This window comes from Artemia sp. Qi Xiang Cuo, chromosome 12 (assembly GCF_049724085.1).
Source record: "Artemia sp. Qi Xiang Cuo chromosome 12, ASM4972408v1, whole genome shotgun sequence".
Lineage (NCBI taxonomy): Eukaryota > Metazoa > Arthropoda > Branchiopoda > Anostraca > Artemiidae > Artemia > Artemia sp. Qi Xiang Cuo.
In genome coordinates, this window is record NC_142805.1 from 29809131 (window position 1) to 29833793 (window position 24663).

At 36.2% G+C, this 24663-nt stretch overlaps 2 protein-coding genes across 3 annotated transcripts in view; one reads left to right on the forward strand and one right to left on the reverse strand.

Annotated features, from left to right (window-relative positions):
* Ubc2 (ubiquitin conjugating enzyme 2) overlaps positions 1-5512 on the reverse strand; it is a 38658-nt gene extending 33146 nt beyond the window's left edge. The window contains exon 1 of one of the 2 annotated variants that reach the window (XM_089097898.1): positions 5431-5512. The gene's annotated coding sequence lies outside the window, so the exon portion shown is untranslated. Of the gene's footprint in view, positions 1-3295; positions 3435-5430 lie in introns of those variants that run through there. The other variant, XM_089097897.1, reaches the window with a different exon arrangement.
* The window catches only part of Prim1 (DNA primase small subunit), a 69341-nt gene continuing 48189 nt past the window's right edge, over positions 3512-24663 (forward strand). The window contains exon 1 of the mRNA XM_089097895.1: positions 3512-3645. Coding sequence (XP_088954021.1) covers positions 3555-3645 — 91 coding nt within the window. The 5' untranslated portion in view covers positions 3512-3554. The remainder of the gene's footprint in view (positions 3646-24663) is intronic.

The window sequence follows — 24663 nt, forward strand, 5'->3', positions numbered from 1 at the left end:
AATGTATTACTACTGATGATGGTCACTGAATATGTGACTGAAATATCTAGTATTTTTGTGAAATTTATCATGGTCTATTAAAAGGATATATCCCTATTTGAACTTTTTGTTTATTGTCATGGAAAGGTAGTGTGGTCTTCAAAATTATCTAAGAAGTAATAAGCTGGCTAAATCTATATTAAGTTTCCTGCATATTTTATTGTCTTGAATTTACAGTCCCCAAGATCTAAACACAGTCTAATGGTGCTTGCCAAAGCATCCTGCAGTACCTATCAAGTTATAGTAGTACATTGATTGACTTGGATTATATTGAAGCTAAATGGTTTGACCTCCTTAATTGTAGCATGATAATAATTAGTAGGCCTCATTTATTTGAGTCCATCTGCCCCAGACCCGCTTTAAATGGAATTAGTGATTGCTAGTATATTTTACAACACAGCTGCAATTTTTAAAGGGAGCTTATTGATAGTCTGGGACTTAAACTCCTCCAACATAAAATGGAAAGAAGGCTTCCTATTTGACTCCCTGTCACCAGCTGAGAAGAGGTTCACCCACCCCTTTCTCTGAGAGTAAAAACCCTGGAATGTATTGTGAACACTTAGATTACTCCTAGCTGCAATTTAAGGTAACACCAAAATTCTGGAATATTGTCTGCCCAACAACATACTGTTGTCAGACCAGCATGGCTTTCTTCCAAGAATTTCAGTGGAAACCAACTTACTCAAAACCTACAATATCATCACCAGCCTCCTAGACAAGGGAGTGCCTGATAACTTGATTTTGATTTACCTTACTAAAGCATTGGACTTGGTGCCTCACAGACATCTTAGGGTCAAACTGTCAACAGTTGGCATCCATAATAGCCTATTGTAGTTAATGGGTAATGAGCTTCTTGAAAGACAAGAAGTAGCAGATCCAACTTTTTACTTCCAACAAAAATAATGTCTTCAGTGGAACCCCTCATGGTACAGTCCTAGACCCTATCCTCTTTCTCATTTAGGCTATATGAATGATATGACTAGCAAAGTCACTAAAAACATTACCTTAAATTGCACTTGCCAGCAATAAGGACAAATCCTGTAGACGCCAGTCAATGATGATGGTAACTCAGCTCATTGGGCGCATCCCAAACTGTGCGCCATGGCTTGCTGCACCAATCTCTGTCAACAGCTGACTTGAAGGCTTCAGTATTAGGGGACATGACTGCATTCTGGCTAAGGGAATTCCATAAGCCAACCACATGGTTGGAGAAAAATTTGTTTTGCAGCCTGGTATTAGCTTGTTTCCGGTAGAGCTTAAGGGGGTGCCCTCTTGTTCTTGACAAACTATCTAACTGGAATAAGTCAGGGATGATATCGTGGTTGCAGATCAATTTGTATGTCATCAATACATCCCCTCACTTACGTTGGTATGTGAGAGATGGTATATTGAGCCTCTGGAGTCTGGTAGAATATGGCAAATTTTGAAAACCCCTTATGCATTTTGTTGCTTGCTGCTGCACTGATTCCAGAATCAATTGGTCAAGCTGGTTAACTGGCGTGGCAATGGACATCCCAAATTCTAATTTTGGTCGGATCAGGCCCTTTAGGAGCTTAGTAATCACTGCTGGAGATCTACTGCAGAATGTTCACTTTATTATACCAAGAGTTTGGTTGGCTGTGGCTCCTGCAAACTGCGGGTCTAAGTTGAATTTAAGCTTGTTATCAACCAAAACTCCAAGATCTTTTTTGAAGTGATTTGTTGTAAGTGGTTGTTCTTAACCACCAGTGGATTCAATAAAATACTGGCTGAGAGGGTTGTTGGCTCCGAAGTGTATGACATAACATTTCTGGACATTAAATTCTAGTTGCCAGGTTTTTGTCCACGTTGAGAGTGCATTGAGATCTGTTTGGATGTCTTTGGGGGTCATAAATCAGACCGATTATTTTGGAATCATCAGCATATAAGCAAATCTTATTCTTTATGATTGAAGATGCATCATTAATATAGATGTTGAATAAAGTTGGGCCCAAAACCGTGCCCTGGGGTACTCCGCTTTCTACATCCGCTGATTCTGAGAAGAAAATTGATCCACCATCTCCAAATACTCTTACCATCTGCTTCCTATCGGTAAGAAATTGCATTATCAAATTTATGACTTCATCATGGAGGCCTATTGTGTGGAGTTTAGAATTTAGCCTCCTATGACATACTTTATCAAACGCTTTTGCTAAGTCTAATAATATCATATCAACAGGGGATCCTGTGTCCATAAGTTCTGTGACATGCTCGTAAGCATCAATGAGGTTAGTATCAGCTGATCAACTGGGGCGGAAGCCATGTTGGCTAGGAGATAGTAACTTGTTCGCATTTAGGTGTTCAATAATGGCTGAGTTAACTATGCCTTCAAGAAGTTTTCCCACTCCCAAGGTGAGACTAATTGGTCGATAGTTGCTGGCTTCATCTCTGCTGCTTCTTTTATGAACAGGTGTAATGTAAGCTTCCTTCCAGCCTTGTGGAATAGATTTAGTATTTAGGGACTTTTGGAATAGTAGGGTGAGAGGATGTGATAGTACTGCATACATCTCCTTTAAGAGCTGAGGGGGCACTCCGTCAGGTCCTGCTGATTTATTTGGGTTAATCTTCTTTAGTCGAGTCTCTACATCTACTTTAGTAATATTAATGGGCGGCATACTCTTTTGAATTTTGTACTGTGGGGGGTCTGGAAGTGGGGCATTATCTGCAACTGTGAATGCTGAAATGATCACAAAAAAGCCTATAATCAGACCTAGAGAGAATCCAGAAATAGATCAACCCACCATACAATGAGTGGGGTAGCAAAATATCAATGTTACTTAGCAGTTTTCGAATTTGTTGGCAGATTTTGCCTGAAAATAGGCCTACCAAAATACATATAAAATACTTTTTCCTTAAAAAAAAGTTGTCAAAACACAAGTTGTAGGCTACTGCTAAAGTGCCAGAAGGTTTTCAAATTCTGTTATTGGCAGCTTTGGAACTTTTTCCATGCCTGGGATCAACAGTAGAATTTTAAGCCATAGCCTATCAATATTTTGTTTCTTCAAAATTTAGGAAATGTATTTGCATATCTTTAAAACCTTATAAATTGGCATTGAGCAAAGTTGTGAAGCTGAAAACAACTCATTTGTACTTCATTTAAATAGAAGATCTATTTTGCAAGGTTTCACCTTCTACAAAACACTGATTTTTAAAGGTCAGAGCCCTCTAGAGAAGGAATGAAGATAGGTACTTCAAAATACCTTCCCAGGAACAATTCTATCTAATGAAAACTCTTTACCTTTTAGGTCTATTAGATTGATAGGGACTTCCCTATTCTTTAGTTAGCCTGGGCTAAATTTCCAATTTGAACTTAATTAGTATTTTAATCATGAAACTGGTTTCCAATTTCTTCTGTTTCTTAACTTCTTTGTTTTAATCATAATACACCACTGCTTGCTATTATTCAAGCTCATGCCTGCCAGAAGATGGCGTGAAGCCGCTCCAGTGGCAGAGTATTTGAACTTACATGACGAGTTAAGGCGGGAAATAATCCTGAAATGGAAGATTATGAACAAAAGTTGCTAAAAATATACTATCAGAGGCTTTTTCCTTTTAGTTCTTTGTATAAATGGTTTTCTTACAATCCAGGTAAAAATTAGGATTTATCAGCTGTCATTTAAGTAGGCTAGATCAATGAAATTGCATAAATTCTCCAAATGTGATCTTTTAATTGAAGCCTGAAATCTTCATTCTCCTGGGTCTAATACTTTGATTAAAATATAAAAAAAGTTTTTTTTCTGGAAGGTTCAATGAAGGTAACTAGAGTTAAGCTAGGCTTGCCCATCCTCTAAGTTAGCCTGGAGATTATTTTTGCTAAGTACTAGGCCTATATTAGTGGCTTCGATAGTATTAGTTTATTTGTTGGTAAATTTTTACCAAATAATATTATTGACTTATGAATAAAGTAAACATACCACTCAATGCCTTTTTATGCTCTTTCCAAATATAATAATCATTTTTGTTGGAAGTGAATTTTACCCCCATCCCTATTTATGCCAATTCAGGGTATATATTTGCACATTGGGGGGTTGGGGTAAATTTTAGGTCAATATCTACCAAATCATATTATTGAGTTAGGACTAAAGTGAATGCACCATTTGATTCCTTTTTTATGCTGATTACAAATATAATAGGCTAATCATTTCTATCAGAAATTAATTTCAGCCCCCCCCCCGATATATGCCAATTCAGGGGTAGGTTAGGTTGGGTTAGGTATAGCCTATATAGGGGGGGGGGCTGAAATTCATTTCCGATAGAAATGCTTATTATATTAGTAATCAGCATAAAAAAAGGCATCAAATGGTGTATTCACTTTATTTGAAACTCAATAATATGATTTGGTATATATTGACAAAATTTTATTTCTGATGTAAATGAGAGGTAAGATTAAACTTTTTCCTCCCCCCATAATGTGCAAATATGTACCCTGAATGGGTATATATAGGGGTGGGGGCTAAAATTCATTTCTAACAAAAATGATTATTGTATTTGCAAAGAGCATAAAAAAAGGCAGGTCAATATCTACCAAATCATATTATTGAGTTAGGACTAAAGTGAATACACCATTTGATGCCTTTTTTTGCTACTATTCCAAACTTTTGGAATAGTAGGGTGAGAGGATGTGATAGTACTGCATACGTCTCCTTTAAGAGCTGAGGGGGCACTCCGTCAGGTCCTGCTGATTTATTTGGGTTAATCTTCTTTAGTTGAGTCTCTACATCTACTTTAGTAATATTAATGGGCAGCATACTCTTTTGAATTTTGTACTGTGGGGGGTCTGGAAGTGGGGCATTATCTGCAACTGTGAATGCTGAAATGATCACAAAAAAGCCTATAATCAGACCTAGAGAGAATCCAGAAATAGATCAACCCACCATACAATGAGTGGGGTAGCAAAATATCAATGTTACTTAGCAGTTTTCAAATTTGTTGGCAGATTTTGCCTGAAAATAGGTCTACCAAAATACATATAAAATACTTTTTCCTTAAAAAAAAAGGTTGTCAAAACACAAGTTGTAGGCTACTGCTAAAGTGCCAGAAGGTTTTCAAATTCTGTTATTGGCAGCTTTGGAACTTTTTCTGTGCCTGGGATCAACAGTAGAATTTTAAGCCATAGCCTATCAATATTATTTTCAAAATTTAGGGAATGTATTTGCATATCTTTAAAACCTTATAAATTGGGATTGAGCAAAGCTGTGAAGCTAAAAACAACTCATTTGTACTTCATTTAAATAGAAGATCTATTTTGCAAGGTTTCACCTTCTACAAAACACTGATTTTTAAAGGTCAGAGCCCTCTAGAGAGAGAAGGAATGGAGATAGGTACTTCAAAATACCTTCCCAGGAACAATTCTATCTAATGAAAACTCTTTACCTTTTAGGTCTATTAGATTGATAGGGACTTCCCTATTCTTTATTTAGCCTGGGCTAAATTTCCAATTTGAACTTAATTAGTATTTTAATCATGAAACTGGTTTCCAATTTCTTCTGATGATGAACAAATTAAAGACCCCTCTTGACTGCTCGGTCACTTGGGTCTTCTTTCAATAAATCCGGATCCCACTTTAATTAGTCAATCATCAATAATCTGCTCTGTCACATTAATTAATCATAATTATTCTTCCCATCACATTGTCTTATCTCTCCCCATGGCAGTTATAAACTGTGCAACCAGCTTTAGTATTTGTATATTGTCAGTATCATTTGCAAATCCTCCCAAAATCAAATTTAAAGTCAACTATTTTCTTCTTTCATGAAAAAAGGCCTTGATATGCTGTCTTTGAAGAGTGTACTTATCAAAATCTATAAGAAGATGTACCAGACCTATTTCTTTGTCACAAAACTCACAGTTACTTGACTCTCCTTAAAACTTTGTCCTGTATAGTTTTGTATCTGCATGGCCTGATCTAAGACGAAACGCTAATCTTCCCTCTTTCCTACTTAATCCTTGGTACACATGCCTCTCAAACTTTCTTGCTACTTTTCGGGTAACAAACGAATTTCCTGATTGATTTCTGCTATCCTCAAAATCATACGTTCTTACTGATTGTACCAATTGATCTAATTGCATTGCAGATCTAGGAGTTGAACCACTAGTAAATACATTTATTGTTTCGCATGCCATTTTAGCAACTGTGTCGGCACTCTCATTCCCCAAAATCTGAACATGGGCTGGGATCCACTGAAGACACATGTTTGCTGTTGACATTAATGATACTATTTCCGTGTAGCACAATACAACTTCTCTTGAAATTTTCCCATTATGATCAAAATTGGCGAGTGCCTCCAATGCACTTTTTGAATCTGACAACAATACAATGTTTCTTTAGTTGCTAAGATTTTCTTTGGCAAATGCAATTGCTTCCTTTATGGCTATTACTTCAGCCTGGAAGATTGTTGCCTCTGAATGCAGTTTAAATGACTTTGACACTTGTATCAATGGAATGACAAAGGCAGCCCCTACTGCAGAAATTGGGTTACTTTTCTTAGATCCATCTGTATAAATATCAAGGAATCCCCTGTATTTCTCTGCCATCATTAATTTAAAGTTTATCCTGGGATCATGATATCCATTATTTTCAAACTTAAGATTGCACTGTAGCTTAATTGTCTCCCGAGGATCAGGTAAAGCAGTTTCTGGAACTTTTAAAATATCTGTCATTTTTAGTGTCACTCCGAACTGTTCACTGATACGACAAGACATTTCAAAGATATTTTCCTGGTTTCTCTTTTTAAACTTATTTGATGTAACAATTTTTCCTGGTCTAACTATTCTTGATCTAATGGGCTTGTATTATCTGCTGTCCACAATTTTTTGATATATTTCAGGACATTTACCTTTCTCCTAGTTTCCAAGCTTTCAAGTCCTGACTCTGACATTAAAAACACAATAGGGGTAGTCTTTCTAGCTGCAAAGGTAATGCGTATAGCTGCATTCTGTACGGAATTAAGCTTTGCTAGGGTTGTGTCACTGCCTGAGGAATAAATCACGGAAGCATATTCTATCTTAGACCTAATATATTTTTGACTTATGAATAAAGTAAACATACCACTCAATGCCTTTTTATGCTCTTTCCAAATATAATAATCATTTTTGTTGGAAATGAATTTTACCCCCACCCCTATTTATACCAATTCAGGGTATATGTTTGCACTTTAGGGGGGTGAGGGTAAATTTTAGGTCAATATATACCAAATCATATTATTGAGTTAGGACTAAAGTGAATACACCATTTGATGCCTTTTTTATGCTGATTACGAATATAATAAGCATCTCTATCAGAAATGAATTGCAGCCCCCCCCCCCCGATTTATGCTAATTCAGGGTTAGGTTAGGTTGGGTTAGGTATAGCCGAGATAGGGGGGGGGCTGAAATTCATTTCCAATAGAAATGCTTATTATATTCGTAATCAGCATAAAAAAAGGCATCAAATGGTGTATTCACTTTATTTGAAACTCAAAAATATGATTTGGTATATATTTACAAAATTTTATTTCTGATGTAAATGAGAGGTAAGATTAAACTTTTTCCTCCCCCCATACTGTGCAAATATGTACCCTGAATGGGTATATATAGGGGTGGGGGCTAAAATTCATTTCTAACAAAAATGATTATTATATTTTCAAATACATAAAAAAAGACAGGTCAATATCCACCAAATCATATTTTGGAGTTAGGAAAAAAGTGAATGCACCATTTGATGCCTTTTTTTTATGCTGGTTACAAATATAATAAGTATTTATATTGGAAATGAATTTCAGTCCCCTCCCCCCCCCGATATATGCCAATTCAGGGTTAGGATAGGTTAGGTTGGGTTAGGTTAGGTTAGGTATAGCCTATATAAGGGGGGGGGGCTTAAATTCATTTCCAATAGAAATGCTTATTATATTCGTAATCAGCATAAAAAAAGGCATCGAATGGTGTATTCACTTTATTTGAAACTCAATAATATGATTTGGTATATATTGACCAAGTTTTATTTCTGATGTAAATGAGAGGTAAGATTAAACTTTTTCCCCACCCCCATAATGTGCAAATATGTACCCTGAATGGGTATATATAGGGGTGGGGGCTAAAATTCATTTCCAACAAAAATGATTATTGTATTTGAAAAGAGCATAAAAAAAGACAGGTCAATATCTACCAAATCATATTTTTGAGTTAGGACTAAAGTTAATAAAAAATTCGTGGCCTTTTTTTATTCTTTTAATAAAAAAAAGACGAAGTGATAATGGAGTTTGAGTTCAGCCCCCCCCCCCCTATAAAGGTCCATTCAGGTGGAGGGTTGGTATAGCAGATATAGGGGGGGGGGGCGTTATATCAAAACTGATTGAAATTCTCTATTATTTTTTTGAAAGCATAAAAAAAAGGGAATAACTAGTTTATTCACTTTATTCCTAACTCAATAATATGATTTGGTAGATATTGACCAAAAGGCACTGAGTGGTATATTCACTTTATTTGTAAGTCAATAATATGATTTGGTAAAAATTTACATATTTGTTTGTCCCCTCTGAAGGAAACACTATAGGCCTACAATTCAGAAAACAAGCTTAAGAAAATTATAAAACCGGCTAGGTTAATACCAGTGGTTTTTTTTGGGGGGGCAAGGGGGGCAGTTGCCCCCCCCCCCCCAAAGTATGCTAATTTGGTGAAAAAACTGTTATATAACCCATGAACATTGACTCTCTGGATAAAGAACCTGGTAAAATTCTACTTTAGCTACTTTTGGCTATCTTGGAAAGGTATTGGGTTGTGAAAATGAAACTTTCAGGGATGGGTCCACAGGCTAAAGTAGGCTATGTCCTGGAAGGTATTTTGATGTATCTACCTCCACTCCTCCCCCTAGAGAGTCCTGAAATTTGCCTACATAACAGGTCTATTACCTATTGAAATTTTGAAAAAAATAACATTTTACCTTAATTTTCAGTTATCAGTTTCTTTTTCTCTGGTTTTAGTTCTGGAAATGGAATTTCTGTTATTTGAGTGGAATTGTAAGCCATATCAATGTTGTTTTTTTTTCAAAATTTAGGAAATTGATTTGGGTACTCTTGTACTAAACATACTCTTTTATATACTGCAAGGCAAACCAGTCATGAAATAGACCAAGACACATGATGAAAAACAGGTTTATGCTGCCTTGTGGGATATAAACAAAGGCAAGAACTATATTTGAACTGTTGTTTTTGGGGGTTTAGGGGGGGAAGGTGCCTAGGTTAGGCTGGGCTACATATTTAATATATGCTATGCTTTACCAATCACCCCCTACCCCTAATTTGCAAATATATAGCCCAAATTTGTTTCTATATTATTATATATTCATCCCATTTTATTTTATTTCATTAGCATTAACCAAACTAGCTCTATATAAAAGAGTGAGTTTAGTACTGGAGTACCTTTATTTGTATATCTTTAAAACCTTATAAAATTGGGATTAAGCATGGGCACTGTTCTGTTTTTCTGAAGAAACAGGAAAAACATAAACAGGACTTGAATGAAACAGAACAGGTCACCAAAAAAACAGAAGACCTGTTTCTGTTCTGTTTTTTGGTAAAAACAGAAAACAGTTGTTTTTGTTCAAAAAACAGCTGTTTTCGAACACCTAAGGCTTAAAGAAGAAAAAATTTGTAAATGATAAGTTTCGGTTTATTTTCAGTACTATTGCAGCATTTTCCACCAAAAAGAACAGTTTTTCAATAAAGGGACGAAAAACTGTATGCACACAACATCGCCATCCTGTTTTATGGTTTTTTTCTTCCATTTTCCCGTTCCTTTTTTCCAAAAATGCGCTTTTATGTTTATACAGAATCACCTCGAATTTCCCAGAAATGCATACTAATTATTTGATACATTTTGAAAATAAAATAATTTTCGTCGTCAAATTGCGCAGTCAGCTAAAAGTCATTAATGTTTAAGCAGAGCCCATAGGTGTTTTGGCGGGGGACAGTCTCCCCCTCCAGACCATGCTTTCCCCTTCTCCCATCCTGATGTTTGGAAGCCATCTGAAACAATGTATGAAAGAAGAAAAATACACGGGAAAATGACACTTCTTACCCCCAAGTCAAAAATTTTCGTTGCCTCACAGCTTAAAACATCTTTTTAAGAATAATTATTTCCTAGCCAATCTGTGGGAGAGACAAATCAAAAGGAAAATTCATGGTTTAAGGGTACTTTGTATATTTTTACGGCACTTTGCGCTAGAAAATAATGTTCTAGGCCCTCCAACAAATTCATTCTTTAGTAAATATGTAAAATGAAATTTCTTAAATTTTGAATTTCAAAGAAACTTAGACCCTTTGCTACACAATACTTTCTTTAAGCATTCTCTTCTCTTAATGGATTTTCAAAGGGATGCAATATATAAACATTTGCGCTTTTTGATAACTTGTTTCGAAAATTTATTTTGCTTTGCGGCAGAAAAATACTTCCTCCAACCCATGCACTTGTTTATTATAGAAAGTGATTCTACATCGAACTATCATTTTAAGAATACGAGTCGACATACTTTGCATTATTTAGATAAGTTTTCGCGGTCCATTCCCAGAGAAAAAGGGGTCTTGACATCCTTGACTATCAACGTTTGATCAAGTGAGCGTGTCTTTGGATCGGATAGCCTGTGTTGCAACCTCCTTTTATGACAGACTCCCAGCTCCCCACCCATTTTCTCCATTACTTTGATCACCCTCTTCTTCTTCTTCAATTTAACAGCAGGCGGGCTTTTCAGTAAAACTATTTAGCCCTTTTCCTTCACTCTGTGGGCTACAGAGCAACTGGCTTGATTGCCTCATTCTTCTTCTATTTAACAGCAGGCGGGCTTTTCAGTAAAACTATTTAGCCCTTTTCCTTCTGCTTCACTCTGTGGGCTACAGAGCTACTGGCTTGATTGCCTCATATTTATTAGATATATTCAGATATCTTTCAGCAGATCTTTCGACTCTAGGAGTTCAAATATAAGATGATAGATGTCGATTTCTATGCTCTGTGTGCAGGTATAGTTGGCTAGGCTCTTGACTGATAGTGGGATTTTGTGGTGTTTGAAGTATTTTAACAGTTTAGAAAGCAAGGTATGTTGTGCAGACGTCAGCATATTACATTCAAATAGGCAATGGTCAATTGTTTCATTATTCATATTACAATGCCTGCAAAGAGGGGACAGGGGAATTGAACCACTTGAATTAGAAATCTTATATGAGAATGAAAGGAAATTTAGTCCATTTGTTCCAGAACGAATTCTATGATAAATTTTAGAAAGATACTTATTGGGAAAGGGGGAAAGAATAGGATTAATCTTATTAAAATTAATATCTGATAGCCTCCATCGGTAAATATCTCTAATTGGGATTGGTCTCCCACTTGGCTGGTCAATATTTATAGCATTTTTTGCTATTTCATCAAGCTGATGATTACCACTTATGCCAGAGTGGCTAGGAATGTACTGAAAGTAAGTCTTTATGCCACTTGAAGCAAGATTATCAATAATACTAAGACAATGATAAGTGTCAATGTCCAACTTATATTGAGGAGCTGAGGCCAGCAACTCAAGGCTTGATAAAGAGTCGGAATAGATGATAATATTATTCAATTTTTCAATCAAAGATTGGTTTTGCTTAAGGTGTTCTAATGCCATGATTATGGCATTTAACTCAGCAGACATTATAGATAAATTATTAAATAATCTCTCGCCCAGTGCAATTTTCAGGTGTGGAAGGAAAACACCACTTGCAACCTTCTCATTCATTTTTGACCCATCAACAAACATTTGGAAGTTATTTTTATAGGTAATTGTATTAAGTTCTGCAAATTTTTTCTGAACAAAAGCAATGGGGTTTAAATCTTTATTCCATTTTGAAAATTCAGTATTTATTATGGGAAATGACCAATTCCAAGGAGGGGATTGGGGGAAAGTAGGTGCAATAGACTTTGCTGGTACAGGGAACTTCTTTTGAATATTGGCATACTCATCTGCAATACCTCTAGACACGGCTGGATTTCTTAACCAATTATGTAATGTGTGTGAGCTATTTGATTCAATTTCTGTAAGATGTTTTATCAAGAGAAACCTACGTCTGTCCCTTATTGTTGTTAATCTACTCTCCATAAGCAGAAACTTGGTGCTTGTGGGTTTCCTAAGACCAAATATGAGACGTATTATATCATTTTGTGTTGTTTTAATTTTTTGCATCTGGGTCTTTGCACATGCACCATATACAATGAGCCCATAGTCAATATGGGGTCTTATATGTGATTTATAAAACTGGAGTAAGGTTTTCTCCTTACAACCCCAGGGTGTGGAAAGAAGTCTTTTTAGTATATTCGCTTTTCTATAACATTTTTTTATTGTGTTTGAAATGTGGAGGTGGAAATTAAGTTTTTGGTCAAGCATGAGACCTAGGTAATTAATATTATTATCCTCTGGAATAGTTGTTTTATTTAGAGTTAGTTTTGCATTAACATGGTTTCGCTTCCTGTGAAATTGGATTATTTTTGACTTGGTGGGTGCAATGGGTAAATCTGAATGTTGAGAGAATTTTTCAAACTGGAAAAGTGACTTTTGCAGATTTGACTGTGCTATCTGAAAGGTGTTGCCAGATGACCATAGCACCAGATCATCAGCATATTGTAGATTCGTGTGGGGTAGGTTCATGTCCCAGAGATATAGGGCAAATAGGAGGCAACTGAGGACTGCTCCCTGAGGTAGGCCTTTGGATATTGTCTTTTGGGGTGAAGAGGCTGAACCAACACAAACAATGAAACTTCGCACTTCTATGAAGGATTTAATAAAGGATACTAGCTTGGGAGGTACTCCAAGGTTTGCAAGTTTATTTAAAAGGATTTGGTGGTTCACATTGTCATATGCTCCTTCAAAATCAAGGAAAGCTGCCACTAGGATATAATTTTTTGAGAAAGATTCATTTATTGCATTTTTTAGCAAAATGAAAGCATCTGTTGAGGAATGGTATTTCCTAAATCCAGTTTGACTGTGTGGGATCATGTTATTTTTCTCAACAAACCAGAGGAGTCTGTGATAAATCATTTTCTCCATTATTTTCCCCATCACAGGTGTAATCATTATGGGCCTATAAGACTCAGGGTTATCTTTTTGTTTATTTTTCTTTAGGATTGGTAGGAGGGACGAACATTTCCATATATTGGGGAACCTAGACGATGCCCAAGCGTGATTATAACAATTTAGCAGTTCTTGTTTGTATGAAGGTGTGAGATTTTTTATCCATGTAGGGTGTATATTGTCATAGCTGCTGCTAGTTTTGGACCTAATATGATGTATTGCATTATTCAATTCCTGGATTGAAAATGGATTAGTTATGTACTCGGATCCTGGGCGTGGTTGGTAACTAGGGTTCATAGGAATTGTGGACAGATTGCTTTGATTGTTTGATGTTAGCTTATTAACAAAAAGAGTTGCAAATAGGTTAGCCTTTTCAATATCATTGTCATAATGGGTATTATTATGTATAAGCTAATACAGGAGTGGGTTGGGAGAAGTCTTTTTCCCACAAATGTGGCTTATGACTTTATGTATTATTGGCTCATGCGTTTCTCTGGAGAGATTATTTGCAAAATTATTCCAGTATTTATTTTTAGCATCTATTATAGTCCTTTTTAGATTAGATTCTGCTTGTAATTTTTTTAAATATGTAGTAGGTGTTGGTTTTTTTATGAATTCTGTCCTAGCTGCCTTTTTTATATTCCATTTATTTAGGCACTCATTTGTCCACCATGCTTTAGGAATTTTTTTAGTTAATGTTTTCTTAGGTGTTGTCCTGGGGATAGCATGATTAGCTGTATTTATTAGTAAAGATGTCAAGGCTTCAGCATGTGTCTCAACTGTTGTGTTAGAGATGCATGAACTTTGGGTGAAACTTGTAATTTCATCATTTAGCTTATTTTGGAACATAGACCAATTTGCTTTAGTGTTGATAAATTTGGAGGTATGAGATGAAGTTTCAGCAGGTTCATTTAGGGAGCAAACTATAGCAAAGTGGTCTGTACACAGACTATCAATTTTATTTATGTAAATTTTGTTCAAAAATTTAAAGACACAATTTGTAGGTCAATTGTGGAGAATTTGGCACTTTTGGGGTTAAAATATGTATTTAGGTTTGGAGGGGTAGCAACAGCTAATTCATTATTATTTGAAGTCATATGCTCAATAAATTTACCAGCTTTATTTGCTGGTTTATTCCCCCACAAAAGGCTGTGGGCATTGAAATCACCACAAATAATGATGTTTTTTAACATATTAGAATTATTTATATAATTAAAGAAATCCTTGGCATCTGAAGTTTGGCCATTAGGGTTATAAAAGCTTATTATGTAGGTTTTTAAATTATTCAGCCAAACACTTATACCAATTACATCAACATCATTTTCAAAATCTGGAAAATTGATGCCACAAAATTTTATATTATTATTAACTAATAAAGCTACACCACCTCCTTTTCTCTCTGAAGATCTATCCTTTCTCAGGATAGTGTATCCCAGAGACTTAATTTGTTGATTTTGGGTTAAATGAGTTTCCTGGAGGCAAGCAATATTAATGGAATTATTATTCATAAATGATATTAGTTCATTTAGCTTATTTTCTGTGAGTGATCTTACATTCCATTGGAGTATTGATAAATGTTGTGTTGTTGATTTATTCTTCATATGACTGTGTATCAATGTTCAGCTTTGTTAAAAGTAAAGCAAGATCTTTTTTTGCTTGAATGAGCATATCATCTTGGATGTAGATTTTTGCCAATTCTGCAATAATTTTTGTTTTCTGTAGTTGATGTATGTTCATGGCCTGAACTGCATTACAGTTTAGAATGAATAAGCATATATTTGGGGATTGCATTTAAGGTAGTGCATCCTGTTTGTTGGTTAAGGGATTGATTCCTGGTAGTGTTTCTGGTTTGTTTCTTCTTGGGAGGGAGGGCCAGGCTGGCCTTATCTCACCGGAAAACAAGGCTTGCTGGCTTGGTGATTCCTTCTGCTAGGGATTTGAGCTAGGGGGCTTAGAAGATGTTGTTTTATATGGGGTGCTTGATGCATTGGGGGCGTTTGACTTGGGGGTTTTGGTTGGTTTCATTACAAGCTTTATTTGGTATTGTTGGGCAGCATTTGCTTCCATTGCTGCAAAGGGGTATGGGATGGCCTTCTCTGTTGGTATTTGGAGTGTTCGAGTTCTTTTCTTGTATGCAGGGCATAATGATTTATTTGTAGATTTATTTGTAGATAGGGCCTTTGCAATTGATGCATGTAGGCTGGGTGTTTTTGCAAGTTGTCAGCTCTTTAGGATGGAAAGATGTACAATTACTACACTCTTGGAGAATTTCATTGCATTTGTTTGTCGTGTGTCCCAGTTTGAAACACTTCTGACACTGAATAGGCTTAGGTTTGTATTCCTTGTGTGGTTTGATTTGCCCAAATAGGAATAATTTTTCTAGGATATCAATTTTATCCTTTAGTGTGAATAAGAAGGATCTACTAGTTTTTAGGCCAGTAGAGTTAGGTTTTCCAAGTTGGGTAACATCCTCAACTGGGATTGTGTTTCCAGCCCTATCTGAGAGGCCTTCTTTTAACTCCTGAGTAGATATCTCTGGGGGAACATTATAAACTACAATTTTTGTTGGTGATTTTTTTGGGTTCCAATTAGATGCAATAATTGGGATATTCAGAAGGGGTTTAAGGTTAATTATTGTATCTGCTGATTTCTGATCTTCTACAGCTATTAGCAGAGATCCATCACGATTAATGTTAAGGGAGAACATTGATTTTAGCAATTTAAAAATTGCAACTCTTATTGCAGTGATCAATTTTATTTCAAAGGGGGTAGTGGGAGTAATTTTAAGGTAAATTCGTAAGTTTTTGGAGGGAGGATCTTGGGCAGGAAGAGGGGAAATGCTTTTAATTGGGGAGATTTTTTTCCTTTTTTTAGAGCTTCTAGAGAGGAACTCTTGAAACCCATTATCATCATTTATGGTTGCATTAGGACCTACAGTTATCATTGTCCTATTCTCCGAATCGGAGCCATCATTAGAACTTTCAGATAATGTGCTTGACCAGCCAGGATGGGTATCTTTCACTATGGAATTTGATTTGGGATCTGGGGGGACGTTTTTTTTGGAGGACTTCTGAACATTGCCTATTGGAAAAAGCTTTAAACACAAATATAAAACTAAAATAAGAAGGGAAAATAAATGATATCAAACCGTCTGCACTATACTATGGGAAGGATAAACACCACAGTGTAGCCCTGAGGATGACTTGAGCAGGATAGGTTTGGTACAACTACTGGTTAGAAGCGATAATAATCAAGAAAATATATTTCGTTTTTCTTGTACGGTTGCTGTTGCTGTTGCTGAATGAATCAACGGGACACTGCATCATATTTAGACACTGCATCAGTTTATTCAGATTCTTCAGCAAGTGTATCTTCATTTCCAGAGTTGTCAGAACAAAGAACAGAAAGACCGTCTGAATCATTTTCAACAGTTGGATCGACATCTTCGACTTCATCAAAGGATTCCAAGCAATCTTCTTCAGGGATATCATTGGCTAAGCTTCTAGTGGACCAAAATCCAAGAACATGTGCAACAGATGAATGAAGACAATGTTAAAAACATGTAGTTCAGGAAAGGGGTCATATTCCACAGGCTTTGGTGACATTGTTCCCAGAATCAGTCACACCGCGGAACATCTTTTCTATCATTGAAAACTTCCTGATTGTAACTTCGATTGTTGAAAGGATGTTAGTAGTTTTAGGAGAATACTTAGACCACTTGAAATGTAAAGGGTAGTGATGCAACCTGTACTAATGGCTCATCTTTATGTTTTAATAGCCAGTGACACATATAAAGCCAGATCCTTTTCCAGACCTGCAGCGAAAAATCAAGGTAATCTGAGTGGCAAATGTTAAAGTAGCCTTCTTGACTTCTTTTTTCTGGCAAGAAAACTTAAGTGACGATGGACGGTTCCCCCAAATGGTGCTTTCAAGCCCCCTGTTGTCGTTTTTTAAATAAGCTATTTCATACCTGGCTTATCAAATGTAGACCGTGGCAATTTGTACATAAACAGGGTTTTGCAGCAGAGCATCCGCATTCCAACTTGTTTTGATTGATTGGAAATAAAAAAAAACATCGTATCTCTGCTCTTCTTATTCCAGATTTCACTAAGCCATTGCCCTATGTGTCACTTGCCTTACTATCTGGAGCTTTTTCAAGGGAAGCAGCCTAACTTGATATATTTTTTTAGTTGGTTTGGGTTTGTTATTTGCTTCACAAGCCGCACATACTTTATCTTTGTGTATATCAATTGTGTGCTCCCTTTTCAGATGGTGTATAAATTTTATGGCAGACACTCCCCTAGTCTTTAGAAATGTTCTTAGTAAGTAGCACCCAATACTTTCTTTGCTTCCTTTTTCCGGAGGGTACCCAGAGAGATGTCTTGGAACATCCAAGTTTTCATCAGAAAATGGCATCATGCTTGTCTTAAAACAAAGGTTGATTTTAGGATTTTTCACAAAACTAGAAGCACCTTCCAGTAGCCTACCATTTTGAAAATTGCACCTTCAGCCAAATATCTGACCTCTTCCACCTCAGTATCGTAATTAGGGGGAAAGGGGCCAATTTCACCCTGAGCGGTTTTGTTTGCGCAGTAAGCCAAGAAAACCTGTCAGCGAATAAAAGCAAAATGACAGCTCCTAACTACGGTTCTCTAAAAATTTAGACAATTTGCAGTACAGTATTATAATATACAGTATTATGAGATTATTTTTTAACTACATTGAATATTAACCATGACCCAGTAAGGCTCTTAGTGTTAATAAATCATATCATATCCTGTTAATTTTTACGGGACTTTACTTGTCTATAATAGGTATTTAAGACAGATACAAGAAATAATATACAGCTTAGTGGCATTTTTTTTAAATTTATTGTGCTGTATGGCAAAAATTACCGTGTTCACTGGAAGAGGTGTTATTCTGCAGAATGAGAAAAATGTATCAGCATTTTATAAAACTTTGGCCTGCTAGGCCAGAATTAGCTAGTTAGGCCATTGTTTCAACTCTAGGCTTTTCCCTGATGGGGTTTCCGTTGATTATATTTAGAGATGGTATAAAAAGTATATTTAGCCTCTTGAAAAAGTATATGTTGTTATGTAGATGCAATAAAACATGCCAGCAAAAACTTTTATTTTTACTGGACAAGACTTCAATACATTTACACTCCTCTCTGATTAATCGTTTAAGAAAATTTGCAATTAATAATATGTATTTAGTATTTATAGGCGAGTATGGTAATCATAGCAAGTCACTGTTATCTAGCAGCATGAATTCCATAAAAACCGTTGAATTAAAGTTTTCCCGGTTAAAGGTGCAGATCACTTCCCATGTAATATAGGATACAGAAGCCCTGCCAATTAGTGATTTGTTTGAATCCTGCTTCACCTAGACAGTATCTGTGTAGCTTTTCTACTCAATTGACTGAATAATATACACTAAAAAATAAGTTGTTTTAGTGGAACAAAACTGCACCTTTACCGTTCTCCCATTTACACACCTATTTACTCTCATCTGACTCCTAAGCCCTAATTTTGCCTAGCTTAAACAATCTAGCAGCACATTTGATATGTTAGACACACTGAGTGCCATCATTTTACTTACTTCTACTTTATATTAATGCTCCAATTCCAAAAACTGTATGAGGCGTAACCACGCTTCTTCAAAATTTCAAATTACTATTTAAAACACTTTTATAAGTTTGAAATTTCTTAATATTTCATTCTCGAATCAATAAAGTATAATCGAGAACAGAAGAAAAACAGGTAGAAAAAAAAAGAAACAGGACAGGTAAATAGAAAACAGGTCATCTGTTTCTGTTCTGTTTCTGTTTTTTTGTAAGAACAGAACAGAAACAGGTACTTTAAAAACAGAACAGAAACAGTGCCCATGCTTAATTGGGATTGAGCAAAGTTGTGAAGCTGAAACCAATTTTGTTGTACTTCATTTAAGCAGAATATCTATATTGCAAGGTTTCTCTTTAATAGTATACAGCTTTTTAAAGGTCAGAACCCTCTAGATAGAGAAGGAGTAGAGTTAGGTACTTCAAAATACCTTTCCAGGACATACTTTAGCCTATAGACCCATCCCTGAAAGTTTCATTTTCCTAAACTAACCCTTCTCCAAGATAGCCAAAAGTAGCAAAAGTAGAATTTTACTGAGACCCCTCTTGCCCTCCAAATAAAAGTACTGGAGATATTCTGATTAAAAAGTATCTTTCCTGTACATACTCAGCAGGCTCCTAATCTTGGACCTTATCTGTATAGGGTTTGATAGTCATGATTGGCTGATGGTTAGGACTAGACCAGTTGGGATTGACTGGCTACAATCTTGGAAAACATCTGGTTTTCAAACATTAGAGTTTAGACAGAAGTTCCCTCTACACCCTAGACTATTTAAATACAATTATTCTGTTTATAACTCCACATTGGACCTGGATCATTTTGTTTATTGTAGGTGTTGTTTATTGTAGTCTGTCTGCCCCTGATCAATATATTCCACACCTTGCTGTATCTAATCTCATTTCAAAAATGAATGCCTGTGAACATTCAACAATCTTTTTGTTTAGAGATTTTAATATGCCAGATGTTAAGTGGGTTGAAGGATAGGATTCCCCCCAGAAAGTAGTCCCTCCTGTGTCACAACTAAATCCCTCACTGACACAGATTATTGACCAACCAAAATGATTTATGCACCAGCAATAACCCTCCTTACTAGACTTAGTTGTCACAAAGGGCCCTGAGCAAGTTATTTCTACTTCCCATCCCTGCAATTGGAAGCAGTGACCATATTTGTATCTTGATTGAGATACACATGAACTTCAAGAAGGAAAATAAAGTGAAAAAATCCTTTAAAAATTATGAGTTGATACAGCAGGACGATAAAATGGAAGAATGTGGCTGGCATGCTGGGAGGCATGTAAGACAGTAGTCTTAGCTGCAAAAAACAAACATACTCAGGTATACTGGTCACCCCTGCCAAAAACACTCCCCTTCCTACCCAAAGAAGTCATAAGGGCTAGAAGGAAGAAGAGCTCAGACCAAATACATAAAATGCAGATATGATAACCACTATGGAACATTCAAGAAATGCAGAAACAGGCTAAGAAATTTGACTCAGAAGATTGTAGAAAACCATGAGGAGGCAATTGCAGGTGATGCAAAGCAGAATCCAAAGGGGTTCTGGTGCCATGTCTCAGCAGCTAATCCCTCTAGACACGATACCTGGAAATTATGAAAGAGGATGACACAAAGACCTCAGAGGCTAAAGAAAAAGCAGATTTGCTCAACTCTAGCTTTGGTACAAATTTTTCCACTCAGGCCATAGAAAATCCTCCAGCCACTTTACCAGAGCAACCAATGTATATGACAAATATAAGTATAGAGAATGTTCTGGAAAGGCTTAAAAGACTGGATGTAAATAAAGCTGCTGGACCAGATAATCTATGACCCAGACTATTAAAAGAAGCAGGTGAACAAATTGCTGAGCCATTAGCAATGATTCTTGAGATGTCACTCACTTCCACAGTGCTCCCAAGTGATTGGAAGCTGACCAACATCAAGCCCATCTTCAAGAAAGGGAGAAAGGACCAAGCCAGTAATTATTGCCCTATAAGTCTTACTTCTGTTGTATGCAAGGTCCTTGAGAGCATCATAAACAATGCACTGGTCTCTCACCTTGAAAGAAATCAGTCACTTTAAAAAAGTCAGCATGGTTTCCATTAAGGTTGCTCAATCCGCACAAACCTCATTGAAACATATGACTTTGTGACCAGACTCTTGGATGATGGCCTTCAGGTGGATGTCACATTACTTTATCAAGCAAAAGCCTTTGATAAAGTACAGCAGCAACTTCTTCTCCTGAAAATGCAAACATACAGGGTACATTAGGATATAGTTACCTTTCTTACTGGAAGAACTCAGAGGGTATTAGTTTATGATACCAACAATAAAACTGTTTATTTTGATGAAATTCCTGTTATTAGTGGAGTCCTACAGGGCACAATCCTGGGGCCTGTATTGTTCAGCATATATAGATAAGATAAGATTTATTGCAAAAAGCATAAATTGACACTATATGCTGACAATTGCAATCTCTTAGAACAGGCCCAAATTAGGCCCAGTCACTCAACAATGCAGGGAGATTTAGATCAACTATCTAGATGGTCATCTGAGTGGGTTTTGCAGTTCAACATATGAAAATGCTAAGCCCTGCATCTTTGACACAACAATCATAGACAACCTTACTATATTGAAGATGACCTACTTGAAGCTGTAAGTGAGGAGAAGGACATAGGAGTTGTTGTTGATGACACACTTAACTTCCACAGCCACACACAAGCTCAAGCTGCTAAAGCAAACTGAGTCCTAGAGCTCATAAAACAAACCTTTACCACCAGAAAGCCATGTGTGGTCAAGAAGCTGTACAAAGCTATTGTACATCCACACCTGGAATTTGGACTGATCCTAGCGTCTCCCCATTATAAAATGGGCATTAAAGCACTGGAGAGTGTCCAAAGGCAAGCAAAAAAGCTCATACTAGCTTTGCAAGGCAAGCCATATGAGGAACGTCTTGTATCCCTAAAACTCCCCACCCTAGTCTGTCAATGAAAGAGAGGAGACACAATTGCTACTCTCAAACTGCTACAAAACAACCTCTCAAGTCAAGTTTTCTCCTCTTGCCTTGCAAGTATAACAAGAAGTCACACAAAGAAGCTGCAAGTCCCCTGTTGCCAGCAATTCTTCTCTGTACATGCTATCCATTACTGGAACAGCCTCTCTGAGGGTGCTTCCTTCTGAGGGGACAAACCTCCATGTTAGTTGCATGTTGGTAAGTTTCAAGTTTTTGTTTCATTACTTAGCTAGATAGAATGTGAACATGTTGTTCAATGCATCCTTTTATTTTCTTTTCAAATATCAATCAGTCAATTTCTTTATTGTCCAAAGGAACATACAAGGATTCATAAATAGAGTAAAAAAAAGTGAACAAAAATGAAAAAAGAACACACAAAGAAAACATACTATTCTGAATAGCCTGATATAAAAAGTAATGTAAGTAAGGTAATGATAATAACTAAGAAATAATCTACTGGCACATAGCCAGTTCTTATTTATATTGTATAAATAAGAAAAGCAGTTAATAACAAAAATAGCCTTTATATAAAAATAACAGCCTACCAAACAATAATTGGCTAAGGTTTGTTTTTCTCTCCTACATTTTGATTAGTTTCATAGAGTGAGATTATTTGTATTTTTATTTCTCACTTATTGCTGGCTATGTTTACTAGTAGCCTACAGTTGTGACAGCTGGGCACTACTAACTATACAAGTGTGTTTCTACTTTGTTGTGTTATGTTGTGTTACCCTTCACCTTAGCAGTCTGGGTAGCCTCAGTATACTTGATTATTGATTATAGAATCTGCACACCTGTTGGCAGTTTTGAAATTACAGCCAGTTTAGTAGCCTATTACCAGTGTGATGCCCCCTCCACAAAGTAACAAACGTCAGAAACCAATTACTCCTGAAAAAGGCATTGATAAATGTGCTGTTGCTGGGTGTTTGCTTGACAAGAGTTCTTGTGCTATACAATGTGATAAATGTGACCAATGGTTGTGTGCACAATGCCTATCAATGTCCTCCTCTGAATATGATATCTTTTAAAAATGAATGACCAACTTGTTGCACCTGGGTATGCCCCATGTGGAAATCTAGAGGTTCAGCCCAGCAAGATCTTTCCCAGCTGCTGAAGTCAGCTCTGAATGAGCATTGTAGTGAAATGAAAGCTATGTATGTTGGTTTTCAAAATGAAATGCGTACCTCTCTTGAAGGTATTAATGCTAGAGTTCAGAGTCTAGAAAAAATTATGTCATCTAAGGTGTCCTTGGCCAGTGTGGAGGAAATGGTCAATCATACCATTGTTGATAAGCTGGAAACTGAAGTTCAAAAGATGGTGCTACAAGAAAATCACAGACTGGAAAGACGTATGAATTTAGTTGCATATGGTGTTCCACCCCAAACCAATGACTTACAGTTCTTACAAAATTTTCTTAAAAACAGGTTTTAAATTGATGTAGGTGCAGTGACCAATTTGCAAAGGCTGACAAGCACTAACCCCAACTCAAATGCTCCCAACTCATCCAATCAACCAGATCCATTACTGTTCTCAGTCAGTTCCTTTAAAACTAAAATTGACATCCTAACACAGTCCCGCATTAAAAAGGGAGACTACACTGATACCTCAAAAGAAGACTGGCTACACAGAAAAGAATTAGTAGAAGAAATCAAGAAAAGAGCTGCTGCTGGTGAGCAAAATTTAGGAATTAAAAATGGTTGTATAGTGACAAAAAACGTGCTAACATGGGGAGCCATTTCCCCAAACCACAGAATGGCCCTTTAAAAACCTATTCCCTGTCTCTACATAGTATTAAAAATCAAAGTAATTTATCTGTTCTATATACAAATGCAGACTGTTTATCTACAAAAATTTATGAATTTCATGCCCTAATATCAACCCCCGAACCCCATGTTATTGTTATTACAGAATCACTACCCAAGAACTGTCAGCACCCAGATGTATTTTTCCAGCAAGTGCCTGATTATAATCTCATTATAAATACTAATTATAAGAATGGAATTTTCATTTATGTTCATACCTCATTAAAGTATATTGAAGTTAAAGACCCAATTTCTTCAATTATAAGTGAATCCTTAGTAGTTGATGTGAAATTACCCAGGTCCTCAATTGCTTTTAGAGTTGTAGCCATTTATTGTAGTCCTAGTGTTTGTGAATTGTCTTCATTTAATAATAGAAAAATATTGCATTATTTATCCACTGTCTCTTTATCTAGTTTTAGGTTTCTAGTAGTTGGTGACTTTAACCTACCTTCTATTGATTAGACATTAAGTACAACACAACCTTCTCATGAGTCATTTGAAAATCAATTCCTAGAAACTTTACATGAGCATTATTTGCATCAGCACATTCAAAACCCTACTCGTTTGCCCACTAATTCAACCCCTTCAGTTTTAGACTTTGTAATTACAAAATTGTCAGATGATGTTGCTAGTGTTGAGTTTTTGCTACCACTAGGAAAAAAGTGATCATTTGGAATTGGTGATATCACTAAACTGTGTTGTGGGTTTTCTGGTATTTTAAATCATTCTCCCAAATATGATTATGATAGAGGAAATTACATTGCATTTTCAGATTATATTTCATCTCTTTCTATATGAGAGGAGTTACAGCAATGTAATGCTACCATTGATGCATCCTTTGATTTTATTAAGCAGACCCTTATAGAAGGTAAAGATCAATATGTACCAGAAATATACTAGTAGACAGTTTTTCAAAAATAGACAGATCCTTCCTTGGTATATTGTACAAATGCTAAAAGAAAAAGGTGATAGGTGGCATGATCATTTAAGATTTAAAACTTTCGATTCTTGGTTAAATTATAAAAGAGCTAAAAATAGAGCAACTAAGTTCCTTCGTTTAAATCGTCAAGAGGTGGAGACAAATGTGATAGCATCAGTCCAAAGTTGCCC